Below are 21,346 nucleotides of genomic sequence, written 5' to 3'. Positions count from 1 at the left end.
GTGACTCACGCTGCGTGGGGAGGCTTGGAGCATGCGGGGGGCTCTTTGAACTCCGGGCTGCTGCCACTCCCCTGGTCCCCCCGGGAAGGCTAGGGTCTCCCTGCAGCATCAGCAAGCTTCCCAGAGCCTCTGTGGCTCCCGGATTTATTTTGGTTGTGGAGCCGTCATGCCGCAGCCTCTGGAGAGCCCAGCTATGCACTGCTGTGCCTGAACCACCAGCAGATGCCTCTCCTGGCAGCCAGTAGACCACCAGTAATAACGCGAGCACGAAGGCAGGCATTTGGTTTTTTATTGTGTAACTGCACAGATAAAAGCCTCCATTGCCTGTATCGGTTCAGGAGGAACTATCCTTCCTTCCGGAAGGCAAAGAAAAATGTCAAGCCACCTTTTGCTCATTTTTGGCCAGGAACTGTCCCCTTGGCACAGGTCTCCATGCCTTGTCAGGTCAGCTTCCTACAAGCCCATAGAAATGCTGCTCTACCCCTCCCCTCTGGAGCTGGTTCAGACTCTGCTCAAGCTGAGTGCCAGGACGTTCTTCCTGACATTCCGGCTTTGTGTCCCCTTGCTCTGTTTCACTCCGCTCTGTTTCCTTACGGTGGTCTTTCCGCCAAGCGGTCCTTCCCTTCGACCGCTTCTTGGCCATCGTCCCCTCCTGCGGCTGTCAGCCAAGACCGCCCTGCTCTGTGCGGTGGGGCCGGGGCCGTCGCTGCCCCAGGGCGACGCTGCGGCCGCCTCCAGCTGCCGCTCACCCATCGATGGCATCTCTCGTAGAGGTGGGCAAAGCAAGTCCTCGCCCCTTTGCGTGTGCTCAGCGGAAAGACCTGAAATGCGGTGCGGGTTTTGCCTGGTTGCTGCGCGCGGTCCCTCTCTCATCCGGGAAGAGAGGGATGAGGCAAAGGAACCAGGGAGGCTTGGGCACGGAGAGGGAAGAAAGAGCCTGAGGTCAGCCGGCGGGGTGGGGGTAGAGCCAGGAGCTGATCCACAGCTCTGGGCCTTGCTCCAGGCCTGATTCCTTGGACACGTTGCTGGGATTCTGCTTTCCCTCCTCGATAGCTATTTTCTTAATAAGGCCCAAAATGAGATGCCTTGGCTAGTCACTGCTACAATCGCTCCCCATGTTATCATTTTGTTTTTCCTCTCTCCAAAGCTAGTGCCTCACCGTTTCACTCCAGCTCTCCAATTCCCTCTCCGCTTGCTGTGACTTTCAAAACCCAGCCGCTCGCCAAGCTCCCCCCACCCCGTCCCGGAGCGCGCCCGTGCAGCTCGTCCTGCCCAGGGGCTTGCAAGCGGGGCTGAGCGGCCGTGCCCGCGGGGCTCTTGCTGCCGGCCGCGGCCGATGGCTTTGCTCGCTCCTCGCCAGCATCCTGGCGAGGGCCTGGGGGGGCGGTGGGAGCCTCTCCCGCAGGGCTCAGCTGGGCTGGGGTCGGGCTGCAGGATGCACATCCTCCGCGTGTCGCTTGGAGGGTGCTGAGGGTGCTGCTTGCAGCTTCCCCGTAAATACCGCCGGCTTTCTGCGATCCCTGCTGGCACAGGCGAAGCTGAATTTGTTGCGGCTGGTGAACTGCGCTGTAGCCGTAGCTTGGGAAGACATCTCTGTGGTTTAAGACCCTCTGTGGTTTAGATGTCGGGTTTAAAGAAGTAACGAGATATCTTGTGGGAGTGCTGTGCCTCAAAGAGGGGGGGGGTGTTCCTGAGGTGGGGGCTCGCGTGTAGCACAGGGACTTCGCCTGTTTTGATGGCGGAGTGAGAATGAGGCGAGTGCTGGGCAGAGGCAGTGCAAGGACATTCCCCAGGGAAGACCACGAGGGTGGTGAAACAAACGAGGAGCCTGTGGGGAGGCTGGAGGAAGGCTCTGTGAGGAGGAGCACCGCAACATGTGGAAGAGACCCCAGCAAGAGACCTGTCCTTCCTGGGAAGCCGTTTGCTCCGAGGGTGCAGCAGGACATGCTGTTGGCTTGCCTTTGCCCTGTGCTGTTACAGCCAGCCTCGTTTCCCATCATGTGGAGCTTTTGCTGTCACCCCTTGCTGCCGCTGCTCCCCCCGAGCTTTCGCACGGCCTCCGGCACCCCAGAGGTCTGCCCCTTGTGCTCCAGCTCTGCCCCAGGCCGGGGCTCAGGCACGTCCCCATCCTGGGATGAGCATGAGGGCCGCATACGCCCAGCCCCGTGCTCGTGGTGCCCCTCGCCTGATGATGGATGCCCCCCAGCCCCGGGGAGACACGGCCGGGGCACTGCCCGCTGGCCTGGCAGCCCCCGGGGGCCGCGGGGCGTTTGGGGCCCGGCTCAGCCCTGCCTGCTTAAAGCCGGGGCCTCCCTCCTCCGCTCCTCCGCCCCCGGGTGGGAGCACGGGGTGGGCCGGGGGGCTGCTGGCAGGGGCAGCGTGGGGCCGGGACTGCTCCTGCGCCCCTGATTAGCATTCGGGCCCGCTGCTCCCCGCCGAAGCAGCGTTTGCCTTCGCCATTGCCTGGCAACCGTGGAGCAAAACTCCAGCGGGCGGCCGGCCCAGCCCCAGCGCTGCCCGCGAGCCCGCACACGTCGGTGGGGACGGGGACAGCGGGGACGGTGGTGGGGCCACCCCCTGCTGCGGGCTGCTGCCCCCCATCCTGGCGGGGTGTGAGGTGAGGACTGTCCCCGAGAAGAGGAGGAGGAGGAGGAGGGGGAGGTTTGCTGGGTCTGTCTGTCCATCCGGCCCGCTGTGAGCATCCTCCGTGTCCAGCGCCGCCTGCCCTCCTGCAGCCCTGGGGTGGCGGTGGCCCTTCCGTGCTCGTCCCAGCCCCGGGGACCCGGCACTCCGGCAGCCCCCTGGGTGCTGGGGACGGCGTCAGACTTTCAGCAGTGGCGGTGGCGGAGTTTGTGACATTTGCACGGGTGCTAGCAAATGGGAGCCTCGGCGTGCGTCAGGCTGTCCCGGTAGGCTTTCATGTGCTTGGGGTCTGGTGTGTTTTTTTCTTGGCAGAAGAATTTCATGGCCCTATCCCCAGGGAGTGGCTGGGGGGCTCGGGCTCTCCGCTGGCCCTGCACCCCACCCCGTTTCCAGCCACTCCTCCTGGCGCAAGGTGCCACCCTTCTGCAAGCGGTGCCAGACCTGGATGTGCCTGGATCCACTGGGTTCAAACCTAACACATCCTTGTACCTCTGCTTTCACTGTCCTGTCACAGCCCCAGCCGCCCACAGGCTCTGCCCGTGGTATGCTCAGGGGCTGCGGATCCTGAGCTGCCTGCTGGGAGAGGCAGCCGAAGGTGCCCCGAGCCTGCCTAGCCAGCCCCCACGCACCCACAGGCACAGCTTTGCCTGCTTGCCCCACGTCTTCATCAGTGAAACTTGCTTGGCAAAGGGTTAAAGGAACATATCTGTTTTGTCTTGTGTCTTGCAGAGCCTGGGGTCAGCAGACAAGAAGGACTTTTACCAGCCAAAGTAAGTGCCGGTAGCCGCGGTGAGTAATCGCGTGGAAATTCCCGGTTGGTCCATATCATCAAGCAGCTCAGTGGCTTACTAAGATTAGGCATTTCGGCGTACAAGAATAGCTGCCGCAATTACACGAGTGAGGATAGCAGTGGAAGGGCTGTCAATCGCTTCGGCTCCGGGGCATAGGCAGATCATTAAATCAGGTCAGGAGGAGTCACGACAGCTTGGCTGAGCCTGGGGAGCAGAGCTGGGACCCGGCGGCCGGGCAGCGGGGATGCGGAGGTGACCTCTCCCACCTCTGGCTCCCTCTGCTCCTGGTTTTCACAGCTGCGCTGCTGTGGAGAGCTGAAGGGTTTCGCTCCGTGTCGCAACGGGCTGGTCTCGCGCATCTCCACAGCCCCTGCTTTGACATTGATGCCTGTCTTCCTCCGTCAGCCTAAGTGCAAATCGCGGTGAGCCGCGGGGGTGAGAGAGAAGGAGGAGGCTCTCTGGGGCCACCGTATTCATGAACACAAACAAAGGATCTGCAAATCACCCCACCAGCTCGAGCAGTTGGTGACTTAGTGTGTGCCCTTGGCCGTGGCTCTGAGCTAGCTGCGACAGTCCATAAGCGAGCGAAAGCAAGCGGAGCACTTACAGTGCTGTCGACCTCTGCGACCCGTATTGAAATGCAAACGGAGCTCGCTCTCTCGGGCCGGTTATGTTGTTGCACCCAGCACTTCCAGAGCCTCGCGGCAGCATGGCACCTTCGAGGCAAGAAGGTTGTCTCTTTGCTGGAAGGATGTGTCTGATAGCACGAGGAGCTGGATGGAGGCGAACTCTATGAAAACCCGTGGTGAGAATTCCAATTCTGGCCCTGACCACAAAACAGCTGTGCATTGTGCTGCTGAGCACGTTCGCTTGTAGGGCCCTGTGCTGCTCCTGCTCTGTCTGGGAGAAGTGAAGCATCCTTACGTTATCGCCTGGTTTGTTCTGAAAAAAAATGCCATAGATGTTTCTGAAGTTGTGAAATAGTGCTCTGCCATGCAGGATCGTCAGTGGAGGGTGCGTTTTGGAGAGTTACAAAGAAATTGGTTTGAGGAAATCTCTCCTCCAAAATTCACCGGGCTTCTGCTCGTTTGTTTTTCCTTGTTGCTTCCCAAACCGTTCCTACAGAGCTGCTCCCAGCACTGCTGAGCCCACCGCGAGCACTGTGCCTGCATCCTCCCTCCCCTCCTGATCCCGTTTACACTTAGAGCAGATGCATCTGGAGTGTCCTGGGACACCACTGTGTCCCCAGAGCTTTCAGGAGCTGCTGGCTTGCTGCCTGGCATGGCGAGTGCCAGTTCCTTTGTGTTCCTGGTTATCTGTTGGCTCCTCTCTCTTTAAGCACTGGAAGTTTTCGCAAGCACAACACTAGTCTCCTGGGTCCCTACTAAAATGTCTCATTTCAGAGCTGCTCTGTCTGCTCGCCCCAAGGCAGCGCTGACCACCAGCTTCCCAAGACCACTGGCAGCAAAAGACTTCTGAAAAGACAGCCAGAACCACTTCCCAGGCTGCTGAATCCCACGGAGCTTCGTGGGAGATCAGAGGGGTGTCCCAGGGGGCTGTGGAGTCATCCTAGATGCAATGACAAAATCAACACACGTTTGGCAGAGGGTTTGTAAATGCGTGTTTGTGACCTCTACCAAGAGTCGTCTGAGATTTCTTATCATAGCGCTGTTGTGTGCTTATGCAGAGTGCATGGTTTTGACGAGCATGCTTAGAAAAGACTGAGGCATCTCTGGCGTCCCTCTTCCAGCTGGAGCTCTTGTGAGATTTTGTCAGAGATTTGGAGAAAACATACAAAGAGCAGGAAAACTCGTCCGTTTTCCCTTGGGGGGGGGGGGGTTGTGGTGGTGGATAGCAAAAATCATAGTGCTGCTTTTGTAGTTCATCTCATCAGAGAAATGGGGGGCATTGCTCTGCCTTACAAGGGAGGACAAGGCCTTCCCACCCCCTGGGTGTGCCGCGGTGCCAGGTCAGGGTGGTGGGTGCAGGCGCAGACAGAAGCTCCCGCAGATCCAGGTGCTCGTCGGTGCTCTCCGGCTCCCTGTGCCACGGTGCATTTGGCCGAGTGGCTCGTGGTGTCCGCCGTGACTTGTCTCATCACAGCCATCTGACCGGGCTTAATTCCCATCCCATTTCTCTTCCTCGGTGGCTGTTGGGGAACCTGCCTGCTCCGCAGCAGAGGTCCGTGATGCCTCTTGCTTCTGCTGCCCCCAGCTCGCTCCGCTCCGCTCCTGCGGCTGCTGCCGGCACCTCGGCTGCCCCAGGCAGAGCCGCTTTCGACACCGCAGCCCTCCTGCATGGCAGGGCTCAGCACCGGGCTCAGCGGCACTTCGCAGGCAGGTCCTGCCGAGCTGCTGAGGGATGTTGGCTTACCTGCCTCGCTGGGATATCACTCATGTCTTGCCAAGTTACTGGCGACTAAAAGAGGGTGGGTTTAGATTAGATGTAAGGAAGGAATTCTTCCCTCGGAGGGCAGTGAGGCACTGAACAGGCTGCCCAGAGCCGCTGTGGATGCCCCATCCCTGGAGGTGTTCGAGGCCAGGCTGGATGGGGCTTTGGGCAGCCTGACCTAGTGGGTGCCATCCCCTGGCAGGGGTTTGGAACTGGGTGATCTTCAAAGTCCCTTCCAAGCTCAGCCATTCTGTGATTCTTTGATTCATACACCTTTTGTGCCCGTATGTTTTATTGACAATTATTTGCCGTGAAACTGAAGAACGGTTAACCTTACACGGCAGGGGTTTCACACTTGAGGGGTGAATGCTTATCACTGAAATATTGGTGCGTATATATGTCATGTTGGCATATGTGATTCATATACACACATCTAGCAATTTATACATATATATATGCAGACATCTACTTAGTAATCGTATTGAAACATAAATACACAGCACTCCTGCAGCGCCCCAGCAGCCGTGCTCCCCGAGCCCTGTGGGAGCTGTGGCTGGCTCCCAAAGCCGAGCTGAGCTGCGGGGGTTTCTCAACACGTCCATATGGCCATGCTGGTGATCTGAGAGCAGCTTGGCAGCAGGTGGCTGGAGGGCCACCTCTACTGGAGCAAACGTGGCAGTTTTTCCTCTGCTTTTCCTTTTCTGTGCTCAGAGACAGCGGCTCCCTGCTGAGCACCCCCCGCACTCTGGGAGCTGGGTCAGAGCAGCCCTGCTCGCTGCTTGGTGCCTTTGGGCTTTCTCAGCAGGTCTAGGTTAGGGAAAAAGAAAAGGGAAGGACATGGGTCCCAGAAGTCTTCTGAGCAATGGGTTTTGCCACTGCTTGTCCCGGGCACAGATTTCCTGCTGGGATGTCCCCGAAGCGATGGGGCAAGCACCCAGCAAAGTGCAGCGGGGAGGCAGGGGTCCCAGACAGAGCTGCAGTGATGTTGCTGCCCACTCCGGGGAGACATTTGGACTTCCGAGGTTTTCACAAGGGTGGTTAGGGACATTCCAGCTCCTGGCCCATGTCAGGAGCTGCAAATCCTGGCTTTTTGTGTGTCCGGGAGGCAACGTTCCCTCTTCCACATTGCATGCAAGAATGCTGCTTGGATCAAGATGTCTTAATCTTAAAACCTCATGTCACCTGGGAAATGAATGAACTAGAAAGCGCCTTAGGAAGAACAGGCACACAAAGAGCTGCTGTAGCTGAAATTCCCGAGAGAGGAGCCTGGCGTACTGGGACCGGCCATGGGTCCAGCACCGCGCCAGCTGTGCAGGATTCATCACCTGCAAGGGCTGCTCCAGCCTCCTGCTGCATCCCATGAGAACAGGCGCAGCCACCTTCCTCGTGCTGTGCTTCTGAAGAGGGCTGCTCAGGTGTCACAAGGTGTGTGATGTATCCCAACCTAATCAATCTCGTCCCCATGCAACCCGCCCGCAGCCCCGCTCCAGGTGGGCTCTGGCAGGCATCAGCTGGGGAAGGAGCACCCCAGGGGCTGGATGCAGCCTCAGAGCCCCGTGCTGCTTTGTCACCCAGTTCAGGAAGCTGCTGACGCAGCTGTAACGTTGTTCTGGGCAGCTGGGCATCCAGCAGTCCTTCCCCAGGTCTGACAGAGGCCCCTTTGCACTTCGTGGAGCAGAACAAGGCATTTTCCTGGGCTGGCTACTGGTGGGAGACCCGGGGCTGCCATGCTCAGAGGCAGGACCGGGCTCTCCTGGGACAGGCACGTCTGCCTGATGGCTGCGGGATGGGGTGGCCTCGCTCAGCAGCCCTGGCAGGGGCTGAGGAAGGCTAATTCCTGGTGGCATGTATTGGCTCTTCCATGTCAGGCACGGACTGACAGCTTCTCACTTCCTTCAAATTGAGAAAGAAATTTTCGTTGTAATAACAGCCATCAAACCCCTAGCAAATGCGGACCGAAATACCTGGTTTTAATTAAAGTGTCACCGACTTGCTGCCTGCCCAGGCTGTCTTCTCACTGAGCGCGGTGCTCAGCTGTCAGGGCGGCTTCACTCCGGAGCAGTTCATTGCCAGGCACTTGGAGGTGTCAAGACAGACGCCGCTGCAGCGACATGAAAGGCTCTCCATTGATCTGCTTGCTCAGTCCCTTGGGAGGATGTGGTCATGCTGAAGAGCCCTGATGTCTCAAAGCCCGCATCTCGCACCAGCAGCATCCCACAGCCCTTTTATAGGCGCACCTTATGGCTCTGTCTCCATTTCGGATGAAAGACTACCACCCACCTTCCATGCTTCAGCCTCAGAGGTGTAAACACAACGAGCCTCCGAAGCCGCCTTACGTAAAGCAGCATCTTGTGTTTGTTTTGCCTTGCAGTGTTCATTCTGCCAAGACGTCTCTGCAGCTAATTCATTATCGCCCTGCTCTTAAGGTAGAACATTTCATCTTTTACACCAAGACTTTCCTCAGCTCTGTGCCAGCACTTACATGAAAGCGAGTGTTTCATCGTTGACTCATTATCTTGTAAAGCCTTGGCATCTGTAAGGATCTGGAAATCGGTATTTACATCGTGGAAGCATTAAAGGCCATCATAACCATCTAGATGTGTCCCTCAGTGGGGTGTTCATTTGATTGCCTCCTTAGCTCGGGCATTATTATTACAGTGGTAATAAAGCCGACAACACGTACGTGTGTGCAAGGTCCGACCTCTTTTGCAGTGGCTGAGAGTTATTCGGCTGGGATCCTCTTCCAGTAACGCAGACTCACCTGCAAAGTGCCAAGCACTGGGAGAAGGAGCACAGGGAAAGAGGGGAGTGAGAGGCGGTGCAGATGGTGCAAGGGGAGCACTGGGGAGAGGGGGAGCAGTGCCCAGCCCCACACCTTTGTTCTGAAGCCGTGGGCTACTCCACACAGCAAGAAATCGGCCCCAAACTGCCTTCACAGGGTCAGAGAACAGTCTCGCGGCCATAGGAAAGGCTGAAGCGGTGTTGCCAGCAGGATGGTGCAGCATGGGGCTGGAAGAGAGGCGCTGGGCTCCCCAGGGATGGGCAGCCCGAGGCTGGGGCGTGGGTTGGCACCAAGGGGCAGTGGAGCCCCCCGGGAGCCCCGGCTTCCAACCAGCCCTGGCTAGCCAGCCCTCTGCAGAGCTGGGGGGCGAGCTCCTAATAGCTCCAGGTTACGTGCTGGGTAGGTCCTACCGAAGAACACATTTTTGGTAAAGTAAGAAGAAATGCAATTCTTAACCATTTTCTTTTTTGTTGCTTGGTGTACGGGAGTGCTCGCCCCAGGCCCCTCCAGCCGATGGGGCAGGAGGACCGTGGTGGGGTGCTCCGCAGCCGGACCCGGGGGCAGAGGCCCCCTTCTCTCCCCGTGCCCACATGGAGCCCTACCAATATCCCAGCCCGAGGGAGTGGGGACGAGGAGCTGCTCGGCTTCAGCCCCGCTGGACAGAAGGAGGAGCGGCTGGGGCTGGAGGAGCCCATGGTGCTCCAGCAGAACTAAGTTTAGGGTTTAGTTGTTTCTGTGCAGCTTTTAATGTGTTAAGTGAGATTGCAATGCAGGCTCTTGCTGTGCTGGTTGTCATAGAAACTTGAAGGGCTTTTTCCTCCTATCCCCCCAGCCCCTTTCTTTAAATGAAAGCTGTTTTTTTTTATTATTTTTATTTTTTTTTGTAATTTCACCTCCAGTCCGATTAAAAACCTGCCTGGCCCTGGCTCCCCGTCTCCAGCACTGGTGTCTGCACGTTGTGCATCCTTTGTCCCGTCCTGTGCAGTCCCCATGAGCTGAGCGCTCTCCTGGTGCTCCCAAGTTGGCTTCTGGGGGCTTGGGGCCGGTCCTCACACTGTGCCCCCCTCTTTCCCCGGGGGAAACGTGGAGGGAACATTCCCCTGAGGGCAAACAAAAGGACTTGCTGGCTCAGCCTAGGAGTGGGCACCGAGGAGAAGGACAGCGCGTCCAGCTTGGAGAGATGCTGGGGAGGGGGATGCTGAGGGGCCAAGGAGCCCTGGCCAGGGCCGCGGGGTGGCCGGGTGCTGGGGGTCCCTGGCCTGGTGGTGGGGGCACTGAAATGATCGAAGCTGGGGCTGTGCTGCCCTTTTCTGTGTGGGGGGCACGAGACCAGCACAGGAGCCACCTCTGCACCAGCTGCAGCCCTTCCACATTCGCTGCGCTCGGCATTAATCATGGAAAGGGAATCAGGCGTAGGAAGACGGGCATTTTTTAACAAAATAACCAAGCCTGTGTTCTCCGAGCAGGAGAGCAAAGTGTTTGCGGCAGTGAGTCAACGCAGAGATGCTCTTGGCATGGGAGGGCTCCCACCCACCCGCAGCAGCCTGCGCAGCTGGGGGGGGGGGGGGGGAGAAGTGGCCGCGGTCTTCCCCGCGCCGCTCGGTGCGCTGCTGATCCTCCGGGTGCTGCGAGAGCCCTTCCTACGTGCCCTGCTGCTGGCAGGAGCCCAGCACGGGGGACTCCTCACAGCCCTGGGGCTTCTGGCTCCCAACCTCGTCCTCCAGGAGCCAGCACCTGCCTGCTGCTCGCCGCCTTCCCATGTCCTCGTGGGGACCCCCCAGAGCTGCTCCCTCCGGGGTCACCTGGCTCAGAGCTCCAGGGCCCCACTGGGCTTCGCCGGCATGGGTTTGGTGGGGAAGGGACTACCAGATTCACGGGGTTTGGGCTGCAAATGCTGCCCACATGCTCCTCTGTGAGCCGAGAAGGCTGTGGTTGGCCTCCGAGAGGCATCCAACCCGCCAGGCTTCTCAGAGAGGTACCCAGTCCTGACCCGAAACTCGTTTCAGCCTGACGGCTCTGTGTCTGCTGGATAGGGGTGGTTGGCACCTGCTGCTTTCTCCTCTGAAATGCACTCCGGTTTCGGGGGAGGGGGGCAGAATTTCTGTCAATAAACTGAATGGAGCTCAAGTCTTTCGAAGCAGGACGTTTTTCCAGCCTTTGGATCAATTTTGTGACTCATCCCTTCAGCCTGTCTGGTTTTCAGCGTCCCATTTTAAACACGGGCATCTTAATTGCACGAGCGTTTCGCTATCGGCCTCGGCAGTGTTACATATATATAAAACTCCTCTCTCCCCCAAGAACCGCATCAGCTCTTTTCATCACGGCATCACATTAGGGCCTTGTGCTGAGTTGTTCACCCGTGGTGACCCTTGAGCCTTCCCGGAGTCTCTCTCCCAGCTGGGACCCAGCCCCTGCTCACAAACGCGGCCGGGAATTCGTCCTCGTAGGTGTGCGGTGCCGCTGGGCAGCTCCCTCGTACACGGGGTTTGAATGGGCTCAGCATTACCAAGCAACCCTCATTTCACTCTCTCCTCATCAATATTTACTGTTGCATCCATCTTTCTTGTCACCTGCTAATTTTTTGAGCAAGGATTTTGTGTTTGCTTCTTGATCATTGATGAAATTATCGACTAGCGCGCTCCCCGTGGAGCCTCGCTGGAAACACCTCGCTAACGATTCCCCGCTGACGACTCCTGTTTGAGACCTGTCAGCCGGCTCTTAACCTGTTTAATGTGCTTTATGGGTACTGCACAGTACTATCTTTTAAAATCGGAGTGTCGCGAAGCACTTCGAGCTCTGACTGCACAGACTTCATGTACACAGCGCCTTTTTCAGCTCAGCCCGTATTCACCACGGAATGCAATCAGGTTCATTTGACAGGATCTCTTTCCCACAAAGACCTGCTGACTGACTTTAATTACAACTTGCATCCTTTAATTATTTCTTAATTTAATTCCAGATGAGCCCTGGCTCCTGGGTCTCACATCTGACCGTGGAGTAGTTAACTAGGTCACCCCTACTGCTGGCTCCGCGTATTGCTGCAGCGGAGCCATTTGCCATCTGCCTGCGGCAGCCTGAGCCCTGCTCGGAGCCAGCCAAGTGCCCAGAAAGCTCTCCCGGGCTGCCGGAGCATCCCCACGCCGGCTGCCTGCTGCTGGTGCTGGCCTCCGGAGATGTCTCTGAGGTTACCGATGGGTTAGGAAAGCTTCCGCTCTCCTCCGAAGTGCCCCGTTCTCCCTTTTTTTCCCCAAATACAGAATAAGTATTCACTGGCTGCGTTGGCTTTCTCTGTATCGTTCTCAGCAGTGCTACCGCCTCTGCCTAAAAATGGACCTGTTCAGAAAAATTGTTGGGCTCCAAATGGCAGCTGTGCAGAGCCTGTCCCAGCCATGCATTTTCCCCTGCTATCTTTAGTTTCCTTACCAGGTTTCCACGCGTTGTAATCTTTCATTCAGGTTGACCACCCTCCGTTTTGTATTCCATTCCCACTCTGAGCCTTCGCTTAGCAAGCAGGGTTTTTAAGCTCATTTTCCTACCTACAAAATCGGGCTTTACAGACATTCAGTGAGCCCCACGTACAGAATTCTTATTTTTTTTCACTCTATTTTTTTCAAAGCTTTTCTTTGCCGTCAGTTTTTCCCAGCCTTGTGAAAGAAGCTGTACCGAGCGTGCACAGCTCTGCTGCCACCGTCCTCTTGTTGGGCCACGCAGAGAGCTGCCAGCCTCGGCGGTGCCTCTGGGCAGCCAGCGACTGCCTGACCTTCTGTCGACCGCCGTGCCTTTCAGATTGAGAAGTTATCCTCTAGAGTGTTCAGAAATGCACACGGTGTTTTGCTGCTGGCTCTGAGTCTCCTGGCATGGGACTCGCGAAGCCACTACCTCTCGCTGCCCGCTGAGAAAATGCATTTAAGGCTCAACTTGTGCAGCCCCGTGTCGGCTCAGGTGCGCAGCCCTGTGTCTCTTCTCCATCCGTGGTGGAAAGGTACATCTCTGTTACTTCACGTACTAGTAAAAGATCTGTAATTCTAGAGAAAAAACATCAGACATCGTAAGTATGCAGTGTCCTCCTCCGCCCTGCTCACCCCTCCTGTGCAGAGGCCTCCTGGCCGTGTGAATTCATTGTAGCAGGTTTCAGCGGTGTCAAGAGCGTGAAATTTCTGTCCATGAGTGAGAATTTCCAGTTCCTCGTGCTCTGTACTCACCCTCACTGCCCCACATCGTGTCAAGAGCATGTGCTGGTGGCACGGCAACTTGCTGCCTGGCCTGTCAGCAAAGCACGAGCACGATTTCTGATGCTTTTCTGGTAGGGAAGGGAGGAAGAAAAGGAACAACCAGATTGTTCTGGCCCTTTATTCAAATACACACCCCTGGTATTTTCTCTCCATGCTTTCACCTGCGGTGCCAGCTAGACAGCTGGGCCACAGAGTGATGAGAAATCAGATCAGCCAGCGCTGCCTTCAAAAGCTTGTCCTCGCCTAAGCCATTGCACAACCAGCCTGGCTTGTGCCTGAGCGGTTCCTTGGAGTGTGACAGCACAGGAGGTGTTCGTGGCCTCGCCTGCCAGAGACGCTGTTCAGCGGGAGAGTTTTCCGGCTCCAGAATCTCCTGGGACAGCACCTTCCAAGCCCATCCGTGCTCTCCAAGCCTTCACATTGCCTCCAGCTCGGTGACCTCCTTCCTCGCTCCAGTAGCGATGGGGTGCGGAGCACGGCGCTCGCTGCAGCCCCGGAGCTCCGAGAGAACCAAAGGCAAGAGTTGCCCACGGCGGTGGAAATGACAGCGTTAGCCTTGAAAGCGGTCAGGTTTCAGGTCTGCGTCAAGTGCAGCGTGGTGCTTCTGGTGGTGTGGTTTGCTCTGGGAAGCCGAGGGATAATCAGGCTGAGTATGCTGATTTACTCGGGCTGCGCTGAGCAGACGATGGGGAGACATGTAGATAGCACTAATTTGCTCAGGGAGCAGTGTGTCTACGGACATTAAAGGAGGGAAATAGGTTGCCTTTGCTGCTTCCTAACAGCACCATGCACAAAGGTGAGATCTAAGGCTCGGAGTTTTCCCACAGGTTTCTGGCATTAGCGAAGCCAGGAGGCAGACCGGCACGCCGACTCCCACGGGATGCGGAGTGCGAAGGCAGGGGGCACGGGTGCTTGGCTGTCCCTTCTAGCTTGGGGCACCACGCAAAAGGCGCCACCTCCAGCATCGCTCTCCTGCTCCTGGGGAAACGAATCCCACTTGGGAAGTGCCCAGTCTCTCCCCTGACTGCAGAGGGAGCCGGGATGGCTGGCTTGGACAAATCTCTGCCGCCTGTCCTGCCACTGGTGGCTTCTGACACGTCCAGAAGATGCAGCTGAAGGTAGGGGGAGCCTATAGTCACTGCTGGGGAGACACTGGACAGTTCTATTTGAACCTCATTAAAGACCTGACTGAATCAAGCTGTGGCCAGCACAGGCAGGTTGACTCTGCTGGGGATCCCTCTGTGTTCGGTGGGGCTGTGCTCGGGTCCCATTGTCCCTGCCTGGCTGCTCTCAACCCACACCGTTGCGTCTGTGCCTACCACCACCGCCACGAGGAAATGGCTCCATGCCCTGGGCAAACGGAAACGCCTGCAGCGCATCCAGAAGAACGAGGTGAAGGAGGCGGCAAAATGAACCCTACCCCCCCACACACACACCCAGTGCAATGTACGATTTTACATTTAAAAATAGAAAAGTCAAGCCTTCAAAAATCTTGAATGCCTCAAGAAAACATCCGGAGGTGACAGGTCTCAAGCAGCGGCTGTTACAGGTTTCTCTTTGTGGTGGGAGATAGGAAAGAAAAAGCAGCCAGCGAGGGACAGCTCAGCTGTGCTCATTCTCCCCTCGTGTCAGAGCTGCTTTGTTTTCCAGAAGCGCTTATTATTCATGCCGCTGTCTCGTTAGACAGCTGAAGCACAGCTCGGGGCGCATCCAGGCGCAGGCCGTACCGCAGCGGTGCCGTGGCTCGGATGGGGCTCTGCGCCCACAGCCTGGCAGTGGGGTTGTTGTTGCTTCCCCGACCTGTTCCTCTCTTGTCCCTCTTCTAATGGCAAGTTCTGTCCTAGGACCCAGGCCACCAGTGGGTGAGTTTATCAGTGCTCATCCCGAGGGTCCTTGCTCCCTTTTCAGCTCTCAGAAGCTGTCATCCTTCTGAAGGCGCAGCTCAGGTGCTGCCGTTGCAGGTGTTTCGCCCGTTCCCAGATGTTTCCAGCGAGTCCCCCCGCCTGTGCACAGCATCCTGCCACCCGCAGGAGCCCGGCCGTGCTGGAGCCTTGTCCTGCAGCGACAGGGCTCAGATTTGCCAGCCCCAAGCCCACCGGCTCTCTGCGGAGATGAGGAGGTCCCTGCTCCCCGCCGGCCTGTCCTCGCCCAGCGCCACCCGGAGCCCAGGTCCCCTCCGCCTGCCTCCCGACTGCCTTGTTCTCCCTGCTCTCAATTGCCGGCTTCACCAGCGAGGATCCTGTGGGGTCCCACCGGGGGGGTTCACCCTCAGCACCCCCAGCGGCACGGCACGGTGGGGGGTTTGCTGGCGGTGCTGCGGCCGCGGGCGGCAGGAGCCGTTGGGGCTGGCGGCACCGGGGACTGCTGCGTCCCCACGGGCCTCGCCGCTCAGAGACCTGTTGGGATCTGCAAGTGAACGCGAAGCCCTAAATACACAAAGGCCAGGCTGAAACCCGCACCCCGGCCCAGACATCGGGGGTGTCACTTTTGATTTCCCAAACACAGAGAGAGCCCTTTCAGCCCGGCCTGCTCAGACACTGCATCTTTAATGCCCGAGCACCCAGCGTGTTTCCACTCCCCTCGCATGCATCAATCAGGTCTCGGTGAGGCTCTGAAAGAGCCAGTTTGTTAAACAAACACACTTAGTGTAAAAAGTTTATTCCAGTTAATTAGAACTTCATTGCAATGGAAACAAATTACCCAGCTGTCATCTGCCAAGCCAAACAGTAACAGGGCAGAGGGGGTCCTGGCCAGGCGGGAGACAAACAGCCATCTCAGGCAACCTTATTTATGTCCTTTTTATGCATTTCGGTATTTATTTGGACATTCCTGAGCAGGAGAGCTGGGTTAGCACCGAGCCACACGCCCCGGCACTTGCACAGCATCGGCCGGCACCGGCTGCAGGTTCCCGGTGCTGCCCGGGGCTGGTGCCCGTGGCTGCGAGCACGTCCCCGGGGCTGCTCCAGAGATGCAGGAGAAGCGCCAGGCAGATGGGCGATGGGGGACACGGGGTCCCCAGCTGGGCCACAAGGGCCGGGAGGAGCAGGGAGCAGGAGCAGCAGGGAGCAGGAGCAGCAGGGAGCAGGAGCAGCAGGGCCGGGCGCTGTGCGGCTCTGCACCGCCGGGCTGGGTGCTGCTGGCTCCCGGCGCGCGGAAGTGACAGATAAACCCGTGGGATTAGCAGCGGGTAGCGTTGCAGGAGACCAGCGTCCCCTTCCTGGAGCATTAGTCACCCGAGCCTGACGCCGGGGGCGGTGTGGGGGGGACTTCGTGGCCAAAGTCATCGAGTTACCTCCCCGCCGGCTCCGGTGCCCCTCTCCCTGGTGGCCTGTCCTTGCCTCGCGTCCCTCCAGCCCTGCGCTTCGTCTCCAACAGCCCGGCTGTGCTGGGCGTGCAGGGGGCCACCGTGGCCAAGGATGTCCCCCCCCCGGCCCCGCAGCCCGGCAGGTTGGGGAAGAACAGGGTCCCCCCACCGCCCCGGGGGGGTCTCCTCCTGCCGGCCCCGGGGACGTGCAGGGCGGCAGCAGGCACCAGGGCGGGTGCTTGAATTTCTGTGAGCGCCTGGTGGGTGAAGCCCAGGCCCTTGCACGCTCCTCATCCACTGCGCTCGCATCCAGGGCAGGGCTTTCTGGTCCTGTGAAGCCCCAAAATTCCCATCTGAGTTTCACGTCGTGAGCGAGTTGCCATCCCGCAGCCTTTTGTGCGCTTCCCAAGAATGTTTCTGTTGCCGTATGGCTGTGAGATCACCGTGGCCTGAGCTCCGGTGTTTCTGTCCGCAGTGGCACATGTTCAGGGGGATGGAAAGCCTGGATCAGGGCACGCATCCTTGGAGGGGCCTGGAAAGGGGAGGATAGCTGAAGGGAACACGGACAGCCGCAGGGATGAGTCCCGAGGCCGGCCTGATCTCATCCAAGGGATGTGGGAAGGATGGTGACCAGCACTGGGAAGGACAGACTTGGCTTTGACTCTGGAGCTTGGAAGGGAGCGGAGGAGGGATCGAGGAGTTTGGCATGAGCATCCTGGTTCCTCGGAGCCGGCTGGCCTGTCTTGGGAGGTAACTGGAAAACACAGAGATGAACAGCAGCGAGGAACCCCGCAGACACGCCTGCCTGCCCGAGAGCTGGGTGCCGCGTGCAGGTAGCCACCAGGACCTCGGAGACATGTTTGCCGCTTCTTCCAGACGGGGCAGCGGGGTCTGTCAGTGCCGCAGGTGAGGCCCGAGGTCCCCGCTGTCCCCCCCAGCACTGCCCTGGTGTCCCGCAGCCCTGACACCCCACGGCCCTGCACCGCAGCCGGGCAGCGCCGGTGCGCGGGGTGCCGCGCGTCTCCCTCCTCCGGCTGACAGCCCTCTATTATTAGGGATCCTGGGTTTCTGTTTCTACACCGACTTGTTGTCAGGGCTTATTTTTAGCTCCGTTGGTGCCTTGCAGATCCCTCAAGGGATTCTTCCTCTCCCTTTCCCTCCTACAGGGTTGTCTGCGGTGCCGAGCCGCCGGCAGGAGCGTTGGGCACCGGCCGCCGGCGCTGCCTTGCCTGCCGGGCTCGTCACCCCCACGGCACTGCCCGAGGCCGCTGGCCTGGCACAGCGCGAGCACCCGGAGCCACCCTGAGCCTCGGGGGCTGCCAAGCACCCGGCGCTGCCGCAGGTGCCCGCACCCACGGCACAGAAACCCCCTTGCTCCTCTCAGCACTGCCCTCCCCGAGAGGTCTCTCTGTTCACTGCCAGGTGAAAAAAATCGCGTCGCTGTCGGTGCTTTGGCTGCGTGGAAACAAAGCCGAATATGACACAAAACGCAGCTTCTCCCCCCCCCCCCCCCCCCCCCAGCTCCGCAGCCAGGTCAGATGGAAATTTTTAAGCGTTTTAAAGCTGCGCGTAAAGCAATTCAAAACAAGTCTCGAGTATGTTTTGGACTCTGGCAGAGCTGTCGTCGTCGTCTTGCTGGCTGTGCTGGACAAGGGCTCACTTTGAGCCTACCCTTCTGCCAAGGGGGGAATGTTTTCATTCCTAATTTAGCGCATCCGTCCCGCCGGGGTCCAGCCCCTGTCTCCCGCGGAGCTCGCTCAGCGCTGGGAGCCCCGGGGCTCCCCGCAGCGCCGGTACCTGTCACCACGAGCGTCAGGGCTGTGCTAACATTTTGGTTAGAAAACCTGCCTCTCTTTGGACGTAGCCTCCTCTCGCTTGTCCTGGGTTTGCGCTCGGTGGGGGATGTGTGAAGGCACAGCTTGTGCTCTGTTTTTTCCAGGATTTTTGTTATTTTGTAGAGAAGGGGGAGTTTGCTTATTTTTAAACACCTAAAATATAGGTGGACATTCAGTATGGGCTCGCTGTTTGTCTAGGGGAGAGGCAGCACTGGGAGGTCCTGTTCAGGTTAGGGTTTGGTGGCGTCGGCTCCATCGCCGTGGCCCCAGTCCAGAAAATGCCTTTTCATGAAGCGTTGCTCTCCCCGGGCCACCCCTACCCTGCGAGATAAGCCTGCGATTAGGTCCTGTAAAAGCAGAGTCCCTTCGGCAGCTGAGGGAACCCAAGCTGATGATCCAAGCGAGCCTGAAAGCTGCTTGCAAGGCCCCAAGAGTTAGGTGGCAGGGATCAGCCCCCAGGGGCAGGCACCACGGCCGCACGGACCCCCAGCGGTGTCTGCAGCGGTGCCCTCGCTGCGGGTGGTGGCCGTGGCTCTCAGCACCGCTGCTCAGCATCACTCGGGGGGCTCCCTGTCCTCGTCACTCTGCGGCTGGCCGAGCCCGTGTGCTGGATTCACAGAGGCCCTGCGGGTACCTCCACGGAGAGCCTCATCTCGGACTGCTCCCTTCTGACAACCCGCTGCTGGGACCCAGGGGTTGCGCGTGCGGTCCCCTCCGCTGCCCGGTGCTTGGGCCACGGCTGGCTTTTCCTTCTCTTCTCCCACTTGTTTGGCTTCAGGTCTCACTGCAGCGTTCCTAGGGTTGAAGTTGTCATTGAGGTTTTCTGATCTTTATTTTTGTAATGCTCATTAGCACAGTTCCTATCAAAGAACAGCACGTTCCCTCCCTGTCCTCGTTTTCCCCTCGGTTAATAACCCTTTGCTGCTTTGGCTCATTTTGAAAAAGAGACAGTAGCGTTGGGAACGACTCCTGGTGTAATGGAGGGACGTCAGCGTTTTTAACCTGATCGTTAGAGCAGCGTTAATACAAAGAGAGGCTCGGTTCAATGACTGCGTTTCAGGCTGCAGAAGGTGCGTTACGCGTCTGGGGAGCGCTGAGCCAACCTGGATCAAACCCTGGCAGCGCGCGCGTTCCTCGGAGCTCTTGAAGGAGGCTCTGAATCCATATGGCTGCTTTTCCCTGCGGAAACAGGCTGTGACAGCAGCCTCGTTCTCTCCTGCTCCCTCGCCGAGGCTCTGCTCTGGAGATGGCCACTTTCTGCCTTGCGCCCAGGCTCACGTTGTCGTGAAGACGCAGCGGGGTCACGCAGTGCCGGTGGTCACACAGCGAGACCTGGGAGCTAAAGGAGAATCCGAGGCACCTAGACGTGAGCTCACCGGTGAGGCCGTGGGGTGCCACAGCCCAGAGCGTGCCCTTGGCATTTTGCAGTGCTCCGAGGAAGCTGTCGTGCTGCAGCTTCCATCCTGCTCAAGGAGCACATTTCCCGCGGACCCCAGCAGGTCTCCCAGCCCTGCGGCAGCCCGGCTGTGCTGCGGCACATCGCTCCCTTGGACAGCCGGCTTCTGGCTCCCACCGTGCTCGCTCCGAACCATGGCGTTTGCTCCATCCTCGCCCCCTTGGCTGCGGGTGCCTCTTGCCCTCCCTCCCTCCTGGGTCCCTCGTGCCCCAGCCGCCAACGAGCTCTCCTCTTGCTTGGCTGCAGAAACGTGCTCAGCATCCCAGAAATGCGGGCTTTCATGTGGGAGCCAATAGTCACACAGCCTCCGTCCAGAAACCATCATTATCGGCTGCTTGCTTTTTTCTGGGTTTCTTTGAACTACAGCTCCCAGGATGCCTGAAGATATGCAGACATCCGAAGACAGTGGTTTCCCATAAACTTTTGGGGTTTCATGCTTTGCCGGCAGGAATGTTTTTATTGCATTGCAAAGCCCTTCAAGTCCCTCAAACCTCTGTGGCGCTTCCCTGCCGTGGGGAGGAGACGGGGGCTGGAGGCTGCCACCGGCGGCACGCCAAGGGCTCTTCTCTTGTGCTTTTTTTCTCCTCTCCTCCTCTTGGTCCATTCTCCGAGAGGGACCTTTGTAAATCCTCATCATGCTTTCTGAAGAGGACCTTCGCACTGGGAAGAAGCTTGGATGAGCTACAGTTTGCCTGCAGGGAGGCGTCTCCTGTTCCCCCATCCCTGGTGGTTTTGGGGCCGTTAAGCGCTCCTTCCGGCCACGAGCTCAGTGCTGGGCAGGGCGCCGGGCGAGTGCCTCGGTCTGGGTGGTGAGGGGGTCTCACTGGACCGGGAAGCCCTGGGGATGCAGGGAGCAGAGAACAGCGTGCTTTGATGCACCAGCACAAAGGAGGCCAGTGAGCTGGGCTTTGAATGGTGACATGCTCACAAGAGCTGGTGGAAAAATCGGAGAGGGAATTTTTGCTTTAGCATGGAGATGTGGTTGTAACTGTGACCTGGCGGGCCCGGGGCTCACCGCATCTTCCACAGCCCTGACGCAGATCTGCCAACGAACCAGGCTGTGCACGAGTCCCACGTGCGAGCCCGTGGCTCAGCACCCTCCCACTGCCCATCCTGGGACTGGGATCCATGGGGATCCAACTGGTGGCCCTGGTGCCCGCTCACCTTCTGCAGGAGACGAGGTGCAGAGAGCACCCCCCTGACTCCACCATGCTGCCTGGCTCTCCCCGCGGCATCCTGCACCAGCCCGCCCACGAGCCCGTGCAGCTCCCGGCACCTTCCCACCCATCGGACGGTGGCCGATGCCATCAGGCGGTGTGGTCCACCAGAGGCTGATGCCCATCCAAAAAGGAAAACCGTGGAGGCCCTGCGGCCAGCTCGTGTTAACCACATCACTCCTCTCCTGCACTTGGAAAACCCTGGTGGACGGGAAGCCCAGAATAACAAGCTGTTCCATTCCTGCGCGGAGCATTGGATGCAGGGCCATTTAAAACAAGGGCTGGCTCCAGCGTCAGTGCCGCCTTTAGACTAAACAATAGCAGGTCCCCCCGGGGCGGTCTGTCCCCCGCAGAGGGGAGCAGGCTGAGGTCTGCCGGGCAGGGTGGGGATGCCGGAGCTGTGCGTGGGCCCGGCAGAGCAGCGCGGGAGCCCGAGGAGCTGGGCTGTGGCACAGCACCACCCTCGGTGCCAGCCCAAAGCGCCAGCAGCGCCGCTCGTGCCCTGCCAGGGCTTCTCCTCTTCTACACTCCCCGAGCAGGGAGATTTGCTCCAGCTGGCTCGGGAGATGTTTTATCTCGAGGGTGCCCCAAGATGCCTTGGATGCCACCAAGGTTTTGTGGGGAGGAAACGCCTTGGCAGGGCTGAGCTCCCCCAGGAACCTCATCATGTGCCTGTGCAGCTTGCGTGCGAGGAA

The 21,346-nt window shown here is 58.7% G+C and overlaps 1 protein-coding gene across 8 annotated transcripts in view; it reads left to right on the top strand.

The window, feature by feature from the left end:
* The window catches only part of LOC118174297 (ankyrin repeat and fibronectin type-III domain-containing protein 1-like), a 188,095-nt gene that overhangs the window by 127,029 nt on the left and 39,720 nt on the right, over nt 1-21,346 (top strand). For all 8 annotated transcript variants that reach the window (XM_035339561.1, XM_035339562.1, XM_035339559.1 and 5 more), the window contains one exon: nt 3,373-3,413. In XM_035339561.1, the coding sequence (XP_035195452.1) occupies nt 3,373-3,413 (41 nt within the window). The remainder of the gene's footprint in view (nt 1-3,372; nt 3,414-21,346) is intronic.

Source organism: Oxyura jamaicensis, chromosome 14, assembly GCF_011077185.1.
Source record: "Oxyura jamaicensis isolate SHBP4307 breed ruddy duck chromosome 14, BPBGC_Ojam_1.0, whole genome shotgun sequence".
Lineage (NCBI taxonomy): Eukaryota > Metazoa > Chordata > Aves > Anseriformes > Anatidae > Oxyura > Oxyura jamaicensis.
Note: the sequence above shows the minus strand (reverse complement) of the source record. Positions and strands in the feature narration are given on the sequence as shown.